The 24,751-nt window shown below is 38.7% G+C and overlaps 1 protein-coding gene across 6 annotated transcripts in view; it reads left to right on the top strand.

Moving 5' to 3' along the window:
* The window catches only part of ptprua (protein tyrosine phosphatase receptor type Ua), a 307,016-nt gene that overhangs the window by 226,185 nt on the left and 56,080 nt on the right, over positions 1-24,751 (top strand). For all 6 annotated transcript variants that reach the window (XM_053489812.1, XM_053489814.1, XM_053489813.1 and 3 more), the window contains exons 8-13: positions 2,065-2,388; positions 11,543-11,652; positions 15,311-15,512; positions 18,223-18,325; positions 19,033-19,321; positions 22,582-22,618. In XM_053489812.1, coding sequence (XP_053345787.1) covers positions 2,065-2,388; positions 11,543-11,652; positions 15,311-15,512; positions 18,223-18,325; positions 19,033-19,321; positions 22,582-22,618 — 1,065 coding nt within the window. The remainder of the gene's footprint in view (positions 1-2,064; positions 2,389-11,542; positions 11,653-15,310; positions 15,513-18,222; positions 18,326-19,032; positions 19,322-22,581; positions 22,619-24,751) is intronic.

Genomic DNA, 24,751 nt, shown 5'->3' on the forward strand with positions numbered 1-24,751 from the left:
CATGTACCGGCCACTTTATTAGGTACACCTTGCCAGTACTGGGTTGGCTTTAGAACTGTTTTAATTCCTCATGCCATAGATTCAACAAGGTGCTACTGTAGGAACATTCCTTGGAGATTTTGGTCCATAATGACATAAAGATAGCGTCATGAAACAGGTGCAGATTTGCCGGCTATAATGCGAATCAGCCATTCCAGCACCTTCCAAAGGTGATCAGGGGCCTCATGTATCAATGCTGTGTACGCACAAAAACTTTGCTCACGCCAGTTTTCACGCTCACGGTGGGATTTACTAACAGTGAAATTAACGTTCTTCCACGCCAACTTCATGTCTGGTGTACGTGTATTTTTTTGTGTGTGTTTGTTTTATTTCCATTGGCGACTCCTAGAGGCAATTTTGTTAAAATGCACACTACAAAGTATCACACCAACCCGTGTGAAAAACATTGCTATTAATTTATAATTGATAAATGGGTTAATTGACACAATATTTTTTTTACCAATTATGTGATTTAGAACATATAAAAGCATTTGCAAATGTATACAACCCTTAGTCTATGGCAATAGCAGTGTTGGCCTTATTATAGGACATTGTCAATAGCCGAATCCGAAGGGACGCGTTTTTAGGGATCACAGTGATTTTCTGGCCCATGATGATGACTGGCTTATTAGCCGTTTCAGATTTCCAAGAGCTATCCTCTTGGAGCTCTGTGCTGAGGTGGGTCCAAATTTGGAAAGAGAGACAGTGAGGAGCCACGCATTACCCGTTCCCTTACAGGTGGCGACAACGCTTGGTTTCCTGGCAACTGGTTCTTTCCAAAGAGAACTGGCAGACCGCTTGGGGCTAAGCCAGTCGTCTTTGAGCCGTGTAATGCCAGCTGTATGGGACGGGATCATCCGCATGTCCAGCAGGTATATAAGGTTTCCATACCATGCAGTTGACCAGCCAAACATTAAAGCGCAATTTACAGCTTTGTCCGTACACAATGTTTTAGTATGAATTCAACGCAAGTCTTTGTACATGAGGCCCTAGTGACTGTGGAGGCCATTTCAGTATATTAAGTGTTAAGTCCAGTGGAAACCAGTTAAAGATATGGTGAGTTATCTATTATTTTGAGCTTTGTGATATGACACGTTATCCTGTAGTCATAAAGGGATGGACGTCAATCAACAACAATACATATAGGAGGCTGTGGAATTTTAAATGATGTCCAGTTGATACTGAGGAGCACAACTTTGCCAAGAAATGATCCATGACACCATTATACCACCACCAGCTTAAACCATTGATACAAGGCGGGATGGATCCATGCTTTGCTAAATTCTGACCCTACCATCTGAATGTTACAGCAGTAATTGAGACACATCAGACCAGGCAAGATTTGTCCAAACTTCGATTGTCCAACTGTGACTGATTGTTTCCTGTCTGTAGCTGACAGGAGTGGTACCTGTAGTCCCTCTTCAGCATACATCAAGCGTAACGAGATGTTATTTGAGTTACTGTTGCCTTTCTATCAGCTCAAATCAGTCTGGCCATTCTCCTCTGACCTCTGGCACAAGCACGGCAGTACTGCCGCTCACTGCATGTTTTATATTTTTCTAGTCGTTTCTGTGTAAACCCCAGAGATGGCTGTGTGTAAAAAAATCCCAGTAAATCAACAGCTTCGGAAATACTCAGACCAGTCTGTCCAGCACCGACACCCCTTAAAATCACTTAAATCACCTTTCTTCTTAACCTCCATCTTTTTTTTTATTTAAAAAAAGATGAAGGTTTTGCGGAAATAGATATACATTTGTTGCACTTTTTATTTATTTGTTTATTTTTAAATCTGTAAGGTAATGCGAAAAATGTATAATAATTTTTCAACGAGATCCCTCTCTCATTCTTCAGGTTTCTTTCACAACTTTATCCAAATAAAAGATTGCCCAAGGGTTCATTTTTTCACATTTTTATTCATTTTGTGCGTTTAAATTTTTTTATACAAAGCTAATCAAGGACACAGACATTTTCTTTTAAGATATATTAAATGATGTTAAGTTCTCTCTCTCTCTCTCCTCTCCTCAGAGCCCATGCGTCCACTCCGCGGTCTCACCGCGTCCGAGATTCAGTCCCGCCAGTTGGTGCTACAGTGGGAGCCCCTCGGCTACAACCTGACACGATGTCACACATACACCCTGTCACTGTGCTACCATTACTACACCGCAACAGGGAGCGGATCCATCACCAATAACGCCACTGTGAGAGAGTGTCTGTCAGTGGAAAAGAATATGTCGCGCTTCACGCTACGGGACCTGCCCCCGTTCCGTCCTGTACACGTGCGGCTTGCGCTGGCCAACCCCGAGGGCAAGAAAGAGAGCCGAGAGGTCACGTTCCAGACAGAGGAGGACAGTGAGTACATCATTTCTATTATAAGTATACACTTATAATAGGGGCACAGAAATCTTGTTTTTTTTTTTAAGTCAAAGTTCTGTTTATAAATATTTCAATATTAATGCAATTTATGGTAATGTGTTTAGATTATTTTTATCATTATTTGTGCTTAAAAATCACATTTTTGCTCAACTTTGATAAACAGATTGGAAGACAGGATTCAAACCCTCAACCTTAAAGGGGCGGGGCCTCAGTGCTAACCACTACGCCACCTTAATTTAATCTCCATAATTGAATTAAATCTAATTTTATTTAATATGCAGAAATGACAGGTGGGTCGAGACTTAGGGTCGTTCAGAATCAAGCTTTAAGCATAAGGCCTTAATAAAATATCTTTCAGCTAAAAAAAAGAGAAGAAAAGTATGTTTGATATTTAATATTATGTGTAAAAACTGGAAAAATAATTGATAAAAGGTGCTTATGAACAAGACTGGAATAATATAACATTTAATATTTTATAGCGTTATATTATATACACTATATACAGTAGGCAATAGTATTTGGCCAAACTGGTTCATTATTTAATTCAGGTGTTTCGAATTAGGCATCTTGGACAATGCCATTCTTCCAACTTTGTGGCAACAGTTTGGAGAAGACCCTTTTCTATTTCAACATGACTGTGTCCCACTGCACAAAGCGAGAACTATAAAGACACGGTTTGATGAGTAAGTTGTAGAAGAACTTGACTGGACCCAGCATAGAGCCCTGACCACCTTTGGGATGATCTGGAACAGAAATTGTGAGCCAGGCCTTCACATCCAACATCAATGACCTCATAAATGCTCTATAGAATAAATAAATAAAGCACAAATTCCCACAAAAACACTCAAAAATCTTGTGAAGAGGCTTTTAAGAAGAAATTAAGCTGTTTTAGCTGTAAAAGAGGGAGCAACTCCATAATGAAGTATATGTGTTTGTATGCAATGTCATTGCACGTTTGTCCAAAAACTTTTGTCTTTAGTGTAGGTTAGATGTTTATTAATTTTCTTGATCTTTTAAAAGAAAGTAAGAAAAAAAAGGTGTAGCTATATGTTAATCTGACTGTGTACAGTACAATGCTCTCCTATTTTAAACAAAGATAACCCAAAACATTAACTTAATATTTTATGCTTGCATGCTTTTGAGCAATTATACAGTAACGTCGCTATTGTACACATGCTTTGGCAGAATTATACCGGTTAAAGCGACAATGCAAATATTGTTTCCCCAAATGCTTGGCATCAGCATATGCCTGAGCAAACATTTAAGATGGAAAGAGATGAAAAATTAATAAGCCACCGTCATCACTGACCCGGACACGCTTATTTTTTTTTGTTGCATTTTCTATTTTGTCATCTTGGCCAGGTAATAAAGTGCATTTCCATGCAAATAGCAAGAGATTAAACTAATCAGGAAATAAATAAATACCTTCCATGCTGGCAATGAATAAAGGTAGAAGACTCATTCACTATGAATGATTTCACCTTATTTATCACTTCAGAAAGATTTTCAGAGCCCCCCCTTCCTCCCGCCCCCACCTGCTTCTTTGAGTTCTTATTAAATTTCTTCAGCCATATTCAACACGTCATGAGCTATTGATTAATTACAGACAGCAGAAATATGAGAACTAATTGTGTTAACAAAGCTGCAGCTTACAACAGCAAAACAGAACCAAAAAAAAAGGGAAAAAATAACAGGTGAGGACAGGACCTCTAATTATCACCCTCTATCTAGCACCTTAATCTTGGCAACAACGTCAGCCCTAGAGAATCTAGCTGTTATGAAATGAAGGTTCTCTGTGCTTTTGGTTTCCACATTTGCATGCTGTTTAATTGGATATGAATTCATCAGAATTGTTATTATTATTATTATTATTATTATTATTATTATTATTATTATTATTAATTGTATTCATTCCAATTGACATGACATCTAACTTAGAATAGTTGGGATAAGCACCCGGCACTGCCCAATAGTTCTTCCTTAGATGGATTTAAAATGTGCTGTTGCCTTTGCCCGCATTATTCATACAGATGTTCAATGGTTTCTATTGATCATTTTTCAAAACGATTTTTACACTGTGTTCATTCAAGCTAGTCATAAGTCTCTTATGCTGCTTGTACAGTAGTTTTTTGTCGGAGGTATGTGTGGATATCGCTTGTTGTTTTTTCATTTCAATAAAAATGGTGATAGCTAGAAAGTATCTAGCATTGAAAGGTAGCTATTTAAACACAAGTCTAATGATTAGTATAAAAAATTTTTGTTTATAATATACAGTATGTTTAGCTGATGTCAGGTTAAAAATGCAACCTACACCCACCATACGCACCACCGATCCCTGAACCAGCTGTGGCCAAAAGTATTGGAAATGACACAAATATTAATTTTCACAAAGTCTGGTGCGTCAGTGTTTTTAGATCTTTTTGTCAGTTGTTACTATGGTATAATGAAGTTACCTTCAATTATTACACAATTACATTGAGTCAATATTTTCGGTGTTAACTTTTTTTTTTCCTCTGGCATGCTGTCAATCAATTTCTGGGCTACTACCTGATTGGTGTCAGACCATTCGTTCATTATCAATGCTTAGAGTTTCTCAAAATTTGTGTGCTTTGTTTGTCCACCCAATTTTTGAGGATTGACCACAAGTTCTCAATGGGATTAAGGTCTGGGGAGTTTCCTGGCCATGGACACAAAAATTTCAATGTTTTATTTACAGAGCCACTTAGTTATCAGTTTGTCTTATGGCAAGGTGCTCCATCATGCTGGAAATGGCATTGTTCATTACCAAAATGTTCTTGGATGGTTGGAAGAAGTTTCTCTTGAATGATGTTTTTGTACTATTATTATTTATTCATGGCTGTGTTCTTAGTCAAAATTGTGAGTGAACCCACTGCCTTGGCTGAGAAGCGACCCCACCCATGAATGGCCTCAGGATGCTTTATTGTTGGCATGACACAGAACTGATTGTAGGACTGACAATCGCCATATGGGGAGCTAAGATGCACCTTATAATGATCTTTCACAACATTACAACACTAAGCGATGTCTCGACGAGATGCATGTCTCTCATCAGGCATTCTAACTTTAAAAAACCAACGCTGTCCCACTGTGTGTGTTTCCATTATACAATGGTGAATGGTAATAAACTGGAACTAAAATGTTACTAGAATTAAAGTTGTTTAGAATTGAGTGAACACTGAACCACATGTTCCATAGGATTGATTGGAGGAATTGTACAAGCCATTTCTATTTCTAATGTCATAACGAATTTACATATAATTGATTCGAACACTTCAAATGGAACTATTCACATTGTTAATTAAACAGCGGCTCTGTGTTGTACATTGGAATATAAAATTAATGCTTGCCTAGAGCTTTTTCACTTGCTAATAAATTAGTAGAGTTTACTTATACCACTGAACGCCACCGAACAAAAGTGTGCGAATGAAGCGCAAACTATGACTTTCTGCAGTCTCGAAATGCACTCACAATGCATCTAAAATTAATATTTTATTCCCTAAGATTGTAATTAATCACTCAAACTAAATGCACTTATTGTGAGGCGCACTATGAAATGGAAGAAACTGTCAATTATAGAGCAATCTGAACGTTCAGACTAGGGGGGAAATGCATTTTTAGCAATTAAGATATGGGAAATGATTACATTTGCTGCTGTCTTCAGATCAAGGCTTATTGGGTTGAAAGTGTGTAATTGAAATGGAAAGTGGCAGTGTCAAAACATTTTAAAAATGTGTTGAATATCTGCTTTAACCGCTTGGGTATAATAGGGGTACTGTGCATTGTCTTTTAATTTATACTGAAAAAAAATCAGATTCAAATTGCACCAAATATTTTTTCTATAGTTCAATACATTTTGTTCTTTCAAGAAGAAGAAGAAGAAAAAGAAGAAGAGAGAAGAATATTATATCCCAATTAGAGAACTGGGGTCAGAACGCAGGGTCAGCCAGCTTACAGCCCCCCTGGAGCATATAGGGTTAAGGGCCTTGCTCAAGGACTCAACAATGGCAACTTGGCAATGCTGGGGCTCGAACCCCCGACCTTCCGACCAGTAACCCAGTAACCCACAGCCTTAACCGACTGAGGCACCACTGCCCCTAACTCTAAGTGAACTTCTTCTTTACAGAAGAGGCAGGTTTTGGTCTTGCTTTTCTGAGATGCTCTTCATAAGAGCCAGTTTCATCATGGTGCTTAATGGGTTTTGCTAATGCACTTGACACAATATTGTTTCCGTAAGAGCGATTCCAGAACAGCTGACCTTTGTGTGTTAAAATAACAACTGACTGTTGTTGTTGTTGTTACTCAACTTCTTAACACCATGAGTGTTATTTCTTATTATAGTGTTATTTTTTATTTTATTGCAGATACAAACAGACCACATTCCTATGAACATTTGTAGATCTAAACAAATTGCAGAGGTAGCTCACGTGTATTGTACAAAAAATAGACAGTGTAGTGCCCTGAGAGCACAATGATAGAAAATGGCTGTCCTGTAAAGCCATCCTGATGGTGAGTAATCAGCTATACAGTGGGTGAATAATACAGCTTTGAGACAAAATGGCATCTGTTCAAGCCCACAGTAAATACCATGTAACGTTATCCTTCCCGATGTCTTTCTGGGTCACTTTAATCGAGGTCAGCTGACCCTGCTGCGTCATCAGAATTCTCTCTTGCAATTTGAAGGCGCGGTCTCGCGAGAGTATAATGCGGAACCAAAACACCAAACCTGTGTTTGTTTTTTTTCTTTCTTTATATATATATATATATATATATATATATAGGCCTACAATGGAAAAAAAAACAAATAAACTTGTGTCCAAACTTTTGACTGGTACAGTACAAAAAACTTGGTAATTAAAAAGGCTTTTTGTGCAGCAAAACTCAATCCTTGTTTCTTTGTTCGACATTGCTGTCAAGACTTGCTCCAAAAATATGCATGAGTTTGCTATATTGTATTTTTAATCTCATATTTTTAAACTCAACCGACACTATTATTAAGACTACAGTAAATTGCATATTTATCTGGCCACAAACAAAACTGCAGGGTGATTCATGCATTAGAATAAAACTGTAGAAGTGGAGTTATAGCATTCTGCAAAATCTTTAAAAGTTCACACTGATATAACCAAAACAATTTTAATGTAAAAGTTTCGCTGTTGTGCTTTTTAAAACCTGGTACAGCGTACAAATAATGTTCCAACTGTTTTTTTTTTAATTCCCAACATGAAAATCTCATTTTGCTGTCAAACTGTTTAAATATGTCATAAAATCGACTTGTATCATTACATAATATACGGTATACTGTATGCTCTAAAGAAATACCGTTTAACAAGAGTTGGTTTTATGAGAGAATATAATCTATTGCAAATCCCCCGAACTGATTTCCTATTTCCTAAAGTTGCACAATTTTCCTCAAATGGATAGAGTACATGTCAGGGGAAAGGAAATACTTCACATATTGTCATTTAAAGAGTGCTTGAACTAGGTTTTGTGATATTGACTTTTCCCTGCTAGTGATAATAAAGTGAATGAATTAAACCCACAAGCAGAACCAATAGTTTAAAAAAGGCAGTGAAATGGGCATTTCAGACTTAAGGAGAGGATGGTGGAGTGTAATATTATTATCATCCGTGCAAGTGGAAGTGTTTGCCGGCAGTGGCAATCATGAAAACTGAGCAGGATGGTGGAATTTTAAGCAATGCATAGCAAACAAGGAAAAAAAAAGTGTTAGTGCTTATAAAATGTTATTGGGGTCAGAGGAAGATTCGACTTTGGCAGTATTTTTCAGTGATAACTCATAGCAGCATAGTTTAATGTTACATGGCAGGTCTGGTAATATAATAGAATGAGAATAAAACTGATATTGTGGCAGTGGAAAATTTTGCAAAAGGCAAGCCTACTGTGAATTGTGAGGCTAGGTTTGTACATCAGTATTCTACATAAAATGCAAGGTCTTTTGGGCAGAATGTGTCGTAATTAAGTCTGGAACCGGGCAGAAATGCATTTGTAACTCTGGTCCTGAGGGTCCATAGTTAGTGGATGAAATTTAGTTTCAAAATGCATGGAGGATCTTATTTTCTCAGAAACTGCGTAAAAGGCAAATGCGTGATTAAATAGTCCGTAGAAAGCACTATGAATCATTTTAGCAGTACATGAGGCCATTATCATCCAGGACTATAAGGACGTCATCAAGAATCCGTGTTTCCACCAATGGATGCACCTGTTCCCCTGAAACTGTTTCACTTTTTTGGATGTTAATTGGCCATCATCGGATACTATACACTTTTTTTTTTTTTACCTTCCCGGCAATTTTGTCTGCATCCTGCTTAAAAATGTTAAAGATTGTGATCATCAGAAGTTGGACCAAAGTTAGTGGCATGTGTTGGGGTTTCTTTTCCACACTTCCCATTGCTTCTGTTTTCTGGGATGCTATTGCCATTGCCAAGATTTGAAGCTTTCCACATGGCATTAGAATCTACTATTAGGGCCATGAGACAGATATCATCTGCAAACTTTTAGAAATTTTCCTTTTTCCATTTTGCAGAAGGTGTCGAGATACCTGGGGGAAAAAGATGCAAGATGCAATGCACTGATATTTTGTCTCTTTTCTTGGCAGTTGGAGATGATTTTAAGGCATTTCCATATAGACGAGCAGTGGTTTGCTTTGAAGTCTACACTTTTCTGTACAAGTGTCCCATTTGTAATTTGCTCCATCGCTTCTGATTTGGGTTACTATGAAATACAGGTCTTTTTAATCCCTTTGCTGATTCTTGTTACATTGAATAGAGTTCTAGGGTTGCACCTTTTAGCCAATTTATCACATCATCACTTTTATCTTTTCTCCATCAATAACCTATAATATACCAATCCATCTACCACTAACTGACACCAAGAATGGACTTCATTCTACTGTACCATGTCTCCTTGTTTGGACAATCAAAACCCCGTACAATCACATAAACTTGTTTTCTGCTGCACATAGTTTTTTTTTCTCATCGAAAGGTGGGATAATGTATTTATTACTGTCATATTTCTGGGGTTTTGTTGCCAAGTGAATCGTTCATGTCAATTATTTAAACATACTGTGTGTTCCTGTGTCAGGATAAAGATAACTCGAGGTAATATATAATTGATGCGTTGGTAAAGAATTTTTTATATCCTATTGGAAAAGAGGTTCCATGGATTCTTCAAAGTGGAGACCTCAGGAAGGAAACTTCCTGAAACCATGTATTGACTGACTTGAAAATGCGGAACAATAAAATATAGATGATATACACAATTTGTAAAAAAAGAAAAAGCATTGTCAACCCACTACATTGTCTATACCGCTTAATCCTGTATACAGTGTCGCAGAGGGGCCTGAAGCTTATTCCAGGAGTCTTAGGACACAAGGCTGGGTACACCTTGAACAGGGTGCCAATCCATGACAGGGCACAAACATACTCACACACTACAGGAGCGCCACTTACCCAAATCTGCATGCCTTTGGACTGTGGAAGAAAACTGGAGTATGCGGAGGAATCCCACCACACACGGGGAAAACATGCAAACTCCATGCACCCAAAGGCGGGAAATAAACCTGGCCGGTATTTGAACCCATGCAAGCCACCGTGCCAGCCAACCCACTACTAATAAAGCACAAGTTGCACCACCACAATAAGCACCACCGATTACTGCGGTAACCTATTCTGTTTGCAGATGTAGTGGGAACATGGCTTAAGGTTTTGGGGGAATTAAATATTTCTCAGGTGACAGGGTGGCTTAGTGGCACTGTCACATTTCACCTCCAGTATCCGGGTTTGATTCCCGTCTCTGTGCGCATGGAGTTTGCATGCTCTCCCCGTGCTTGTTGGGTTTCCCTTTCTGCGATGGATTGGCACCCTGTCCAGGGTGTACCCCTGGACTCTTGTACAGTATAGGATCCAGGCTTTCTGCAACCCTGTATACAGCATCGAGTGAGTGAGTATTTCTCCTTACTTTAATCTTATGGCGCTAAACCTGTTCCACCATGAGCATGTTCTCTGTACATAAAGCGAAGACACGATTTGCCAAGAGTTGGAGTGGAAAAAGTGTCCAGTGTCTTGATCTTAATCCCTCTTTTAATACCTTTGGAATGAACTTCACTTAATTTCAGTGCCTGTATTTCACTAATGCCTTTCTTGATTGAATGACCCCAAATCCCCACAGTTGGGTTCCAAAAGCTAGTAAAAAGCCTTCCCAAAGAACATGCTGTTCAGTGGCCCGGGGATATTAAATTGACCCAGTGGTGAACCGTTATGTGTGCCAAGGAGCCAGGAGCCAAGGAAATGAAATGGCCATGGGCATACTCTTTCTTTTCTTCTCTTTATCAATGTTCTGTCAGTCATACAGTAGAAATGCTAGCCAATCAGGAAGATCTGTAAGCTCAGGTATGTGGAAGAGGGTAGATAGTGCTTTCCTCTGAGTGTGCTTTTCCCTTGGTGAATGAGTGATCACATTTTCTGTTTCACAGTTCGCCTTTGCCAGGATCCCTGAGCCTGCCTTAAGCAAAATTATAGTCGGCTTATCGTACACATTAGTCTAAGAGTAAACACACAAAGAGAGACTGGGTCTCTGACAGCACTGCATCTTATGGTTTCTGTGTATGATTTGTCATTTTTTTTCTTCTTTATACTCATTTGTTGCATATCAGCCTCCTGCTACGATGTTGGCATGTATGGAAGTTTTATAGGGCTCCAATATTTATGTGTGTGACAATCAGTTTTCACAGCATTACATGACTTCGTTGGTGACTCCATTCTGGTCTGACTGTTTGTCATTTTAATTACACATTTTTTTTTACCCAGCATGGCTCATTTTCTCTATAGCTCTCAGAGTTAATCTGATTCTGGCACTAATCTTTATACAGGCTAAATAAGGCAAAATTATCATCATGTCGACAACTTTTTTTTTTTCTCTTAAATATTTAATTTGGTGACCAGTCGGGGTGCAGAATCCTCTTAAACCCTTACAAACTCCAATTTCTCTCTGTGTTTAATTTGTGTTCTTTATTTTTTCTGCCCCTGCTGGTACGAGGCATGCGCTTCTCCCACCGCTTTCTTTAAATGAACTACTCCTTCTCTGACTTTTACAGTTCCGGGAGGTATTGCACCGGAGTCTCTGACCTTAACCCCACTGGACGATATGATCTTTCTGAAGTGGGAGGAGCCTGTCGAACCTAATGGTCTGATCACGCAGTATGAGGTAAAAGAAGACCATTTATTCTATGATCTTTATTAAAATTAGAGAATGATGTTCAGTGGATTACACTCTTGATGATTCCAAAGTTAAATATCATGCTCTTAGATAAAAGTCAAAAATGCATAAATTTATCTCTGGTCACTGGTCTATATAACTTCTAAACCGTTCTGCTCTTTATGTCACTTTGATTATTTCTAGTGTTTGTACACAGTATATATAGAGTTGTTCAGTCTTTCTTTGAGTTTAATAAAATATGCTATATAATTTCTATAGGAATCTTTTAAAAAATAGAATTATGGAATAGAATCAGAATCTTTAGTAGAATTTGTGTTTTCAAGATGTGTTCTATTGATTTTTATCAATTGCTATAACGTCTATCGACCTGCAGTTGGACTGGTTAGAACTTCTGTTTTAAGATGCATGTTTTTTAATTTTTTTTTCATTTTTGTAAATTATATAGACCTTAATATAATATCTTTAGTGGGGCTTCTTAGAACTTTTTTGCATGTTCTGAAGAATTTCTACTACCTTAACACAATAACACATTAACATTGGTTTCTAGATACCAATAGACCTGCAATGGAGATTCATTTTCTCTAAACATTTACATTTAGGCATTTGGCAGACGCTCTTATCCAGAGCGACTTACATTTTTTTTTATCTCATTACACATCTGAGCAGTTGAGGGTTAAGGGCCTTGCTCAAGGGCCCAACAGTGGCAACTTGGTGGTTGTGGGATTTGAACCTGGGATCTTCCGAACCGTAGTCCAATGCCGTAGTCCAATGCCTTAACCACTGAGCTACCCCTGGCCCCCTTTTTTCTTTCTACAGTATTTCTATAAACCTCTATCGATCTGCAATTGGATTTGTTAGAACTTCTGTTTTAAAATGCATGTTGGGTAAAATTTCAGTAAGTTACAGTATATGGACCTCTACATATCTTCAGTGGAACTTTTTTTGCATGCTCTGCAGAATTCCTACTACTGTAGTTCTATAGACACCAATAAACCTGCAGTAGGGCTCATTAGAACTTTGGCTCACTGCCCCCATCAGGGATGGTTACGCTTCTGGGTTACTCATCGGAAGGTCAGGGGTTCATGTAGATACAGTAGTTCTTTAAAACTCTATAGGCCTGCAGTGGGACTCTGTAGAACTATTGCTTTAGGATGCATGATCTATAGAGTTTTTACTGCAATGGTTTTATAAACATCTAAAGACCTGCAATTGGACTTGTTAGAACTTCTGTTTCAAGATGCATGTTGGATAAAATCTTTAGTGGGATTACTTAGAACTTTTTTCGCATGTTGTGTAGAATTTATACTAGTTCTACAGTATAGACACCTTTAGACCAGCAGTGGGATTTTTGCTTCAAGATATAGGGGCAGTGGTGACTTAAATGGTATTTTGCCCTTGGTCACGACCGTTAAGCCTAACTGGTCCAGGGGACTGACCCTGCGCTTTGACCCCAGGTTCCTAACTTGGATATGTGGGGAAAAAAAATCACTGTGCTGTAAGGACAAATAATTGAATCTTGAATCTTGAGATGCATGCACAGTTCCATAGGCTTCTCTGGACTTGCATTTGGACTCAATAGACGTTTTGTTTTAAGATGCATCATCTGGAGAATACATTACCTACTAGATCTACATACCTGTGTAGACCTGCAGTGGAACGCTTTCTTTAAAATGTATGTTCTGTAGAATTTCTACTACTTTCATAAGCATTTATAGATCTGTGGTTGGACTTTGAGCTTTTTCTTCAAGATGCATGATTTGGAGAATTTCTATTAATTCTATAGACTTGCAGTAGAATTCTATACAACCTCTTCTATAATGTTCTGCAGGAGTGAGTTAGTTCAGATCCACTCTATTCCTTTCACGCTGCGTTTTTTTTTTCTTTTCATTTTGCTTGTCATCATGACATGATTTTCAGGTTTGCCCTGATTAAGTCTTGCGAAATTAATAAAGTTCAGCAATTTTTCCTGCCGTGGCCAGGCTTGAGTGATGAATACCATCCTTCCCAAGGATGTTCAATCAGTTGCTGTTTTCCTGATAGTGGTTGAGAGCATGGTCTGATGATGAGGTGGTGGGGGGGGGAAAAAAGCCTGGTGAGATCTGGTGACTTGGTTTACATCATTTTTCATTCAGTGAGCTCTTGTGCCCTTTCGATAGAAACATTATCACCTAAAAAGAGAGCACTCCTATCAGGATAGAAATGTTTCATCATGGGATAAAGGCGATTCCTCACAATAACTTTGTATTGATTCGTTCTCTCTTTGGGAACAAGTGATCTTAAACCTTTTATATATTTTTCTTTTTTACCAGCACCCAATGCTTGTCTATGGACTATTTACTCATTATTATTTATTGAAGGCTTTATCTTTGATCTATTTATTGTACTTTTTTAATGCATTCCTTTCATGAACCTCTAACTGACTGGACTAATTCATAAAATAGATAGCTTTCTTTTTTTGTTATGCGAATCATAACGTAGACGTTTCTCAGGGCTGCAATTAGAGCAAGGGACAAACACAATCATTTATTTGCCTTTATTAGAGGCTCTCATGCGGAGAAAGCGTAAGTGTTTATAATATTAGCATTTCATCATCTTGCCACGCTCCAGTTGTGTCTGCCCTTGCTGTGTGTTTTCAATTTGTTTTGAATCACCTGCACAATAAGTCCAGGCGACCCAGCACGAAGGGTTGAAGGAAGTGAGAACTGATGCCATTTAGCATGTGGAATTATTTTCACCATTTAAATAATATACTATATCGCCAAAAGTATTGGCTTATCTGCCTTCACATGCATATGAACTTGAGTAACATCCAATTCTTAATCCTTAATTCTATTCATGGGTCTTCTTATCCAACATCAGTGGCTGACCTCACAAATGCTTTTCTGGAAGAACGGTCAAAAATTCCCATAAACACACTCATAAACTTTGTGGAAAGCCTTCCCGGAGGAGTTGAAGCTATTATAGCTGCCTAGGGGGCGGGGCCAACATCATATTAAACCCCATGGATTACGACTTGGATGTTACTCAAGTTCATATCCATGTGAATGCAGGGGAGGGAATACTTTTGGCAATATAGTGTATGTTTCTTGGGGTTTTGTTCACGACAGCTATAGAAAAACTGTTCGTAACTACAAAGCGAGGCTTTTGAACATGTATACATCTACGCAAAATAATAATAATAAAAAAAATACATGAGCCAATAAAAGATTAGAGAAAAGCGGGATTAATGTCGAAAGAATAAAGGTGTTATTAACTGGTGGTTTAGAAAGAAACAAAATTGTTCTTTTTTTTTTTTATAGATTTTCATTACCACTTAGATTTTTACTATTTATTGAGAACCCTAGACTGTTAGCATTTCTTTGCTAACTTTTTAAACCCTATTTTTTAAAATAAATTATTATTATTATTATTATTATTATTATTATTATTATTATTATTATTAATATTATTATTATCATCCAATCTTTTAAGGCATTATTTCCAAACTTCCAATTACTATAAACATTCTTAACCCATTTTTCAGGCTATACACACATGTATTTTAAAAAAAAAAATTGATATCACCATTTTACATAAAATACAAAAACACACACATGGGTTTTTTCTTTGATATTGTACAAAAATCACACTTTTTTCCCCACTCTAGATTAGCTACCAGAGCATCGAGTCCTTCGACCCCAGTGTGAATGTGCCTGGGCCGCGACGCACCGTCTCCAAACTGAAGAATGAGACGTACCACATGTTCTCGGGCCTTCAACCTGGAACCACGTATCTGGTCTCTGTGCGTGCCCGCACTGCCAAGGGCTTCGGTCAGACCACCTTAACCGAGATCACTACGAACATCTCAGGTAGGTGTTGGAACATGTAGAAGTACACGGGTAAAAGAAAATACTTTGCATCAATTCTTGCTTTCATCTAAAGAGATCTGAAGTAAGTAGTTCTTTGGCATGTTGTAAGTATGCTGATGGGAAGTAAAGAACACATTCTGTTTGAAGTATGCTTATTTCTGCCATACAAATTATCCACAAGAAGAACGTACTGTATGAATATGTCGACTTCACGTTCTTGTAAAGTAGACGAGCTGTTACTATGGAAACATAGCATACTAGAACAATCACTTTAATATATCCCTATTGTTTGATTTACACCCAGAACTAATGTCAGAACATCTGCTATAGAAAATTAATTAACACTAATCATAGAACAATGACAAGCACGATTTCGCTGTGTTATAACCCAGGTTAACAGATGGCTGGTTTTTATGTGCTATGTAACCGTAGCTGATGATAATACATAATGTATGATATAAAGGAAATGGTATGTGTCAGAAAGGAAGCAGGAGTTTTCAACAGCTGAAATAAGTAGTCATACAACTACTGTAGGTACAGCTTGGTGGGTGTATATACTGTATATACCACCGCTCAAAAGATTGGGATCACCTGCAAATTTCAAAACTGTAAACGAACACATATGGGATTATCCAACAACTGCAACAATCAGTTATTTTAAGTTCTTGCAAGGACAGTATTGTGTCAAGTGCATTTCCAAAACCCATCAAGCACGCTGATGAACCTAGGTCTCATGAAGATCTTCCCAGGAAACCAAGACCAAAACTTACCTCTGCTGCAGAGGAGGCGTTCATTTAGATTTAACAGTTCAGAAATCACCAATTAACAAACAGCACCTTAGATTAGAGCCGTTATTAAGGATTTATAGAGCGTAAGTAGCAGAAACATCTCAATATCAACTGTTCAAAGCAGATTATTGGATATTTTGGACGCCTTCAGCATTGTCTTATAATGATTAAGGAAATAAAAATTAAGAACGAACAAGGAGTTAGAAAGTCCCAAAACTTTGAGCGGTAGTGTATATGTGTATATATACTGTACATCGATCAGCCGTAAACATTATGACCACCTGTTTAATATTAAGTAGGTTTCCCCATTTCGTTACCAAAACAGTAATGCATTGTGATAAGTAATGCAACTTTCTATCGCAACCAGCATTAACCTTTTTATAAGATCCAGGGAAGGGAAACCTAAGAACTGGTGGTCACGGGTGGCCAAGGCTCACTGATGTGCATGAGGAGTGAAGTCTGGTCCGTGTAGTCCGATCCAATAGAAGAGAAATTGAGGAAAAGGTTCATTCCAGATGTGATAGAAAGGTGTCCGAACACATAGTCACTACTGTTTAGGTGTCAAAGGCGGGACCTACTCATATTATTCAGGATATATCCATATATATACGCTACCGTTCAAAAGTTTGGGGTCACTTGCAAATTTCTTTGTTTTTGTTTAGTGATTTATTTTCTACATTCTACAACAATACTGGGGATTTCAAAACTATAAAATAACACAAATGGAATTAGGTAGTTACGTAACAACAACAAAAACGACAGTTAGTTGTTATTTTATGACACAGAGGTCAGCCTTTCTGTAATAGTTCTTGCAGAAACAGTATTGTCAAGTGCATCTGCAAAATCCGTCAAGCACCATAATGAAACTGGTTCTCATGAAGGCCGTCCCAGGAGGGCGAGACCAAAACCTACCTCTGCCGCAGACAAGAAGTTCATTTAGAGTTATCAGCCTGAAAAATGACCAATTAACAACCAGCACCTCAGATTAGAGGCGTTATAAAGTCTTTACAGAGCAGAAGTAGCAGAAACATCTCACCATTAACTGTTCAAAGGAGATTAATGCATTTTTTGGACGCCTTCAGCATTCCTTTACAATGTAGAAAGAAATAAAAATCAGGAACCATCATGGAGTTAGAAAGTGTTCTAAAACTTTTGAATGGTAGTAAATATATATATATATAGTGTGAGTGTGTTAATATATTAATATGATCTAGTGTACTTGTTGTTTAGGGAGTGTTGTATTACCGCTCCGACATTTAGAACCAGTCTAACGCTGCTTTATTACGTACCACCGAGAATCTGATGAATTGTTTTCTGTCGCGGTTAAATGTTGGAGAGAAAAGGTGTAGCTCTATATCCAGAAGATTACTTGGCCATAAATGTAAAAGACTGAAAGAATTGCACCATGCAGTTGTACTCCGAAGTAACTTGTGAAAACTTCAGCGTGTAACATTTGCATTTCATTACACTTGTGTGCCTCAGGTCAGACGAGCTTCCAATTTATTACCATCATTTGCAAGCCTTGTGTTATGGCACTCTTATCTTTCAGATCTTACTATAACTTACTAAATTCACGAAAAGAACAAAAAAAAAAAATGATTGGGTTTATTTGCATTACTGTATGTCTTTTACATGTGTGTATATTGTGGTGATGTCTAATTTTCAAAACTTTTGCATTTAATTCTTGAGTCATGATTAAGATAATTATTGATTTATTGATAATTAATATATAAAATTGCGTAGCATGAGATTCTTTATGCATTGTGCATCAACACTAGTATTGCATTCGAACAAACACATTTGGCTTATAATAAATTATATATAGGTTTATATTATTAAAACATCATTGCAAAAAAAAAAAAAAAGTGTGTGTCCAGTACAATTACTCTTAGATCTCTCTGTCTCTCTCTCTCTTTCTCTAGCTCCTGCCTTTGATTATGATGACATCCCGGCTCCTTTAAGCGAGTCTGAGAACACCATCACTGTGCTTCTGCGTCCTGCTCTGGCCCGAGGAGCTCCTGTCAGGTGTCTACCAAACAAATTGCAACAAATAACACAAGTGTTTGCTATTCAGCATTTCTAATGCGCTTTCCGTCACTAAAATGTAAATTTGTTTGTTTGCTGTTGGGCTTGCCTGGTGTCGGCGAACATACTGTAGTATAGACTGTTTTTTTTTTTTTTTTTTTTTATAGTATGGTGCTGCATTTTTAATGGAGAGACACGATTAAAAGAACATTTTTATAGAACAGTGATGCGCTTTGGCTTTGTATTTATTAAAATGTGCCACATCACAGCAATTGTAATAAATAAGAGTTGCATGTATACATAATTATATGAGCTAGGAATATACTGTATGTTTACCGGCCACTTTATTAGGCACAGTTACCAAATATCTAATCAGCCAATCAAATGGCAGCAACTCATGCATTCAGGTCGAGTTTAAACTGAGCATCAGAAAGGGGAAGAAAGATGATGTCTGGATGTCTGTCCAACTTTGGCCCGCCTATGTTACCCGAGCTCGTGACCGGTACCGCATCCGTCGATATGGAACGAAATTATGTTGAAACTATGCCACAAGTATTCAAGGCAGGTCCAATCCAGTACTACAGTACCCAGATGTACCTAATGAAGTGGCCAGTGAGTGTATGTTTGTAGTATGTACTGTATGTACAGGACTAAAACCACTAGGTCTAACTAAGTCCACCATATCTGACTTGATGCCATATGTGCAGCACCTACCATGTGGTGGTGGTGGAGGAGGACGGCTCACGGCAGGTGAAAAGAAGAGAGCTTGGCCATCACGACTGCTTTCCCTCCTCCTCGTCCCAGGGAGAGTCTCAGGGCAAATCGGGAGCCGTCCCCCCTCACTACTACACGGCCGAGCTTCCTCCTAGCAGCCTTGTCGCAGCCACACCCTTCACCGTGGGGGACAACCACACCTACAACGGTTACTGGAACACTCCTTTGGACCCGAGCAAGAGTTATCTCATCTACCTGCAGGCGGCGAGTAACTTCAGAGGGGTGAGTGGGCAGTTAGATCTCAAGTCTCTAGTCTCTAGACTGTTTTATGTTCATTTTAAGTCTATTAAAGTAGGAAGTGTAAAAAATAACAGAACTTTGTTCAATCCCAAGACACATTATTGGTTATCAACAGTAACGATGCTTCATCCTGTATACAAAGTCATGAGGGGCATGAGGCGGGGTACACCCAGGATGGGTGCCAATACAGTTTGGGAAGGCCAGTTAGCCTAATCTGGATGTCTTTGGACTGTGGGAGGAAACCAGATTACCTGGAGGAAACCCACAGAACATGTAAACTCCATGCACTCAGATCCGAGGCGGGAATTGAACCCGGACCCTAGAGGTGCACGGCGACAGTGCTAACCACTAAGCCACCTGTTTATAAAAACTATATAGTATATTAAAGAAAAATATTATATAGTAAAGATTGTATTTTGTGTTGTAACGTTATATTGCTATGACGTTAAAATGAATGGCCCGGATTTAGCAGGGGAGTAAAATACACCTAAGGCTTATATCCGTGCAAATGATTTCTATAATATTTATTTTTGGGGGGTTTTATGATTATTCATTTCCAAAGGAATTTATTTGAGGCAACGTGCAATAACTCTCAATGCAGCTGTTTCCCCTTCATTTTGTTTTTGGAGCTGAAAATCCCTTTGTAAAATCAGCTAGAAGTGCGTCATAAAAAAAAAAAAAAAAAAAAAAAATGAAGAGCCCATCATGCTCCAAATCCCTTTGAGCAAACGTCTTGTGTTATTAGGCTGCAGTCAGACTGATCATGAATTTAACTCGCCTTGCCAATCCATCCGAATGGAAAAAATATATGCAGGAAATGTGCTGGTTCCAATCATTAATTTGTCTTCGCACCGGTTTCACTCTCACTGGTGCAAATTTCTTTCTGAAACCTAAAAGTTAAAGCGAGGTAACTAACGTCTAATGCCATCCCTCCTATTTCAGTTACCAAAAGAAAAATGAAAACGAGGCGGAGCGTGTTTAGTCATCTCTATTATGCTATAAGGCATGTTCTGTTCTATTACTTGTTTACTTTCTTTTGTCTAATTCCTCTTATAAAGCGCTTTATCATTTATACTGTACGATGCAGAAAAGAAGAAAAAAAAAACGTTCACTTTTTACTGACTTAACATAAAATACGTTGTCAAAGTGACGAATACTGTGATGAATTGTCCGTACTCATGTTCGCTAATATAAATAAATTGCCCCCACTCAGTCTAATTACCTCTTAAATTAAATAGGTGTGTTAAGGAAGCTTTCACACCCTGCCTCTGTAAATCATTAGCAGCTGTTAGTGATGTGACCAAGGTTAGCTCAGCTGAATTTTTATTTCTTCTCTGCTAAATGCTGTAGTTCATGTGGACGTCCTGGGTGCAGCGTGTCACAGCGTGGATGGTTGTGGGAACATTATAAAGGAAATAAACAAGGAGGAACAACTACTGTATATGGTGTAGGAACCATGACTGAAGCGAAGGCCAAGTTTATTAGGCGAAGTGTTTATTTGGTGAAGACTAGATTAACACCAAAAACAGACGCAAGGCAAAGACAGACCTCAAACACGGCCTATATATGGACAAGCTGATCAAGCAAGACAAGATGCAGGTGAATACAATGAATGTCATGAGATGGTGAAGTGCATGCTGGGAAACGGAGTCTTCGGCCCATATGCCCATACCTTTCTCAATAGAAGTCAACGTTTTGTTTAGTTTCTCCTTTTGATGAACTGTATGTTGGACTGAAGTGGCTTCGTGGTTAGAGTTGTCACCTTGGACCCTCCAGGTTGTGGGTTCGAATCCTGCCTTAGGGTCTTTGTGCATGGAGTTTGCATGTTTATGCAGTACCCGTGCTTGATGGGTTTCCTCCAGATGCTCAGGTTTCCTCCTTAAGTCCAAAATCAAGCAGAATGATTGGCGTCCAATATTACTGTACCTCGACCCTTTATACAGAATAAAGCGGTATATACTGTAGATGATAAATGACAGTAAGTATGCTGGCCCTTATTCAAGCCACCAAAGTGCATTTCTTCTTATTTTGCTTCCTAAGAGCCAGACATCTTTGTATTTCATTGTATGTGGTCATACGTTTAATCGTAAAATTCAGTGTAGGCGGTGACTAAAAACATTTTTTTTTAAAGTGGATTGTAGCAGTTTAAAAACACAATGGTTGGTTGGTTGGTCCTTTTTATAATGGATCATAGAGTCCAAAAATAGAGTAGCAGCAATTCTTGTTAAGTGTTGACATGGACAACTTTGTAGTGTAACTACTGGCTAAATCTGACCCTGTGCACTAAGCTACCAAGTAGTATGCGCTGATAGATACTACCGTATATTACACATTATACTCTTTCTATCTTAGAATGGTCGCCTTCCGTGTTTGTTTGTTTTTTTGACTACACTATACATAATTGTCGATCTGTAATTGCTTCTACATGTTTAATGCCTATTATCCTTACTACTGGATGTTGGAAATTAACTTCAGGATCAATAAAGTATCCATCCATCCATCCATCCATCCATCCATCCATCCATCCATCCATCCATCCATCCATCCATCCATCCATCCATCCATCCATCCATCCATCCATCCATCCATCCATCCATCCATCCATCCATTAAAAAGCAGTTCTTGTCAGGTCTTGACAATTTATAGCTAATCATGAGGTTTAGTAGGTCCCTTGTAGTTAAATAGTGTACATTGGTAGACAGTTTGTGATTTGTTGGCTGAAAACAACTGACTGCATGAATAAACTACCCCTTCGTTTTTGCCCTTGCAGCTGCTTCCTATGTCATTATGGTGGATGTACAATTTCTCATGCTTCGTTATGAATCGAGCTGAAGTTCCGGAAGAGACTGTAGTTATCGGAGCATGTGGCATATTTTAATGGAATTAAGGTTAATGGCTTTTCCAGAGCTTCAGACCGCTAAAATTAAGCTGTTCAACTGTGTTTGAATTAGTAAATAGCAGGCTTACTTGAAGGCAAATGCTCACTGTACCTTAAGCCTTTTAACCAAACTATTAATCACACCAGTTATGTTTTTATTATTTTAATAGTTTTTATAATTCTGCCTGGTTCAACATTCAACAGAAGCATTTTTATTTACAGTATCTGCTCTTGATATCAGTATACTGTACTGCAGTTGTAGACTTGCCATTAGGCATATCTATGTACACCCTTACACTGTTATAAGAAAAATAACCCAGAGATAGAACTGATGACCTTTTCTTTCCTCTGTGTTTGTGTGCAGGAGAACCGGATCAACTGCGTCCGAATAGCACGAAAAGGTAACTCAGCACTTTTTTTCCCCTTCCTCCTGGGTTTACTCGCTGAAGATCGAATCTTTGAGACACGCTGCATTCTTCTGCCTTTATTTTGACTTACTTTGTGAGATTTGATGACTGCAAGCGAAATGTGAGCATCATACCAGAATGTTGTGGTGAAGTACAATATATGGACAAAAGTCTTTGGCCAAGCCTGTTAATTATTAAATTCGGTGTTTCAATCAGGCCCCTTATCCCCAGTGAAGGTCGATCTTAATGCTTAAGCATATCAAGACATCTGGGGCAATGCTACTGTATGCTTCCAACTTTGTGGCAACAGTTTCAGGAAGGACCTTTTCTATTCAGACAAAACAAGGACTACAGTATAAAGACATGGTTGGAAAAACCAGAGACGTGACCTCAACCCCATCCAGCACCTTTGGGATGAACTGGAACGAAGATCGCGAAGCCAGGCCTTCTCGTCCAACATCAGCGCCTGACCTCATAAATGCTCTACAGAATGAATGGACATGAATTCACACCGAACCACTCCAAAATCCTGTGGACAGCCTTCCAAGGACAGTGGAAGCTGTTATAGATGCAAAAAATGGACTGACTCAATGTTTGGGCAAATACTTTTGTCAATATGTTATAGCTCATGATAATTACTACTATTTAGTTAGTTTGTAGGCGGCACGGTGGTGTAGTGGCACCAGTCGCCTTGCACCTCCAGGGTCTGGGTTCGTTTCCCAGGAAGACTCGATTCCCGTCTCTGTGTGCATGGAGTTTGCATGTTCTCCCAGTGCTTGGTGGGTTTCCTTCCGGGTACTCCGGTTTCCTCGCACAAAAACATGTAGGTTAGGTTAATTGCCGTTCTCAAATTGCCCATAGTGTGTGAATGAGTGTGTTTATGTGTGTGTCCTGTGATGGATTGGCACCCTGTCCAGGGTATAACCCACCTCGTGCCCTAAGTCTCCTGGGATAGGCTCCAGGTCAATACAGTATAAAGCAGTATAGAAGATGAGTGAGTGAGTGAGTGGTTAGTTTGTCTTTTTGCCGTGTTCAAATCAGAGCAATGTTGAAAATGCAGGTGAATACAATAAAAAAAAATGCAGGTGAATATTGGTCAGTTTAGTATTTGGTTTGGAAAAGGCAAAGGTAGACTGGCCTACTGCTTTCATTTTTCATTGGTCCAAATATTGGTCTCCTCATTGGTGCTACTGCTCTGTTCTTTGGTCGACTCAAGACCACTTTGCTTAGATGGACTGCAACCAGTTTTGGTCCATAAACAATTGTCTACTACGCACCTGGTCGTATGAAAAAGCAATTTCCCTCTGGGAATTAATAAAGTTCTTTGAATCTTGAATCTTGAACAGAACCAAAGGAAAATGCAACATTTTACCCAATTATTGATACTTTAATCAGAAAACTAACCATTGCATATGTTAAAGCACCGCAAGAAACCTTCCAGTAGTATACACTGATCAGCCATAATGTCAACACAACCGATCAGGTGATCACCAAGTATAAACCAGCGAACTGGAGACATGATCAGTGGTACCCAAGGCTCAACCATGCCAACAGGGACCAAAGGCCAGGATAGAAAGTCATCAAAACACACAGTGCACCACAGCCTGCCACAAACAGGGCCCAGCAGGCAATGACCTCAAGGCCACCTGTCTGGTCTCTAAACTCCCTGAAACCCAATCTGATTGAGCAGCCATGCAAGGTGCCGAACAAACAAGTCTGATTAACGGAAGCCCCAACCTGCAACACAGCGGATCCTGGTGCCAGACACTACAAGACACCATCAGAGTGGCACAAGGGGAACCCGAAACCTTGATGTTAATGCTTTAAATGTTATGGCTGATCGGTATTCGCTTATAATTCCGGCAAAAGAAAAAGTAGTGCATTGCTTTAAACTTCATTACTAAAATGTTTTGATAAAATGGCTTCTGAAATGTAGCTTTAAATTGTGTGTGTTTGAATTTGTACATTTAAAATAAAAGGAAAAAGGCAGAAGCTATTAATATATATTGTACAGTGCATGTCCGAGCAAGATAGAGGGTCTGTGTAATGACCATCTCACCATTGTGACAAGATGGTGTCTAAAGTGTCTCTTTCTTTCGCCTTTCTTTGTTCCTCCCCCCGCCTCTC

This window comes from Clarias gariepinus, chromosome 28 (assembly GCF_024256425.1).
Source record: "Clarias gariepinus isolate MV-2021 ecotype Netherlands chromosome 28, CGAR_prim_01v2, whole genome shotgun sequence".
Taxonomy (NCBI): Eukaryota; Metazoa; Chordata; class Actinopteri; order Siluriformes; family Clariidae; genus Clarias; species Clarias gariepinus.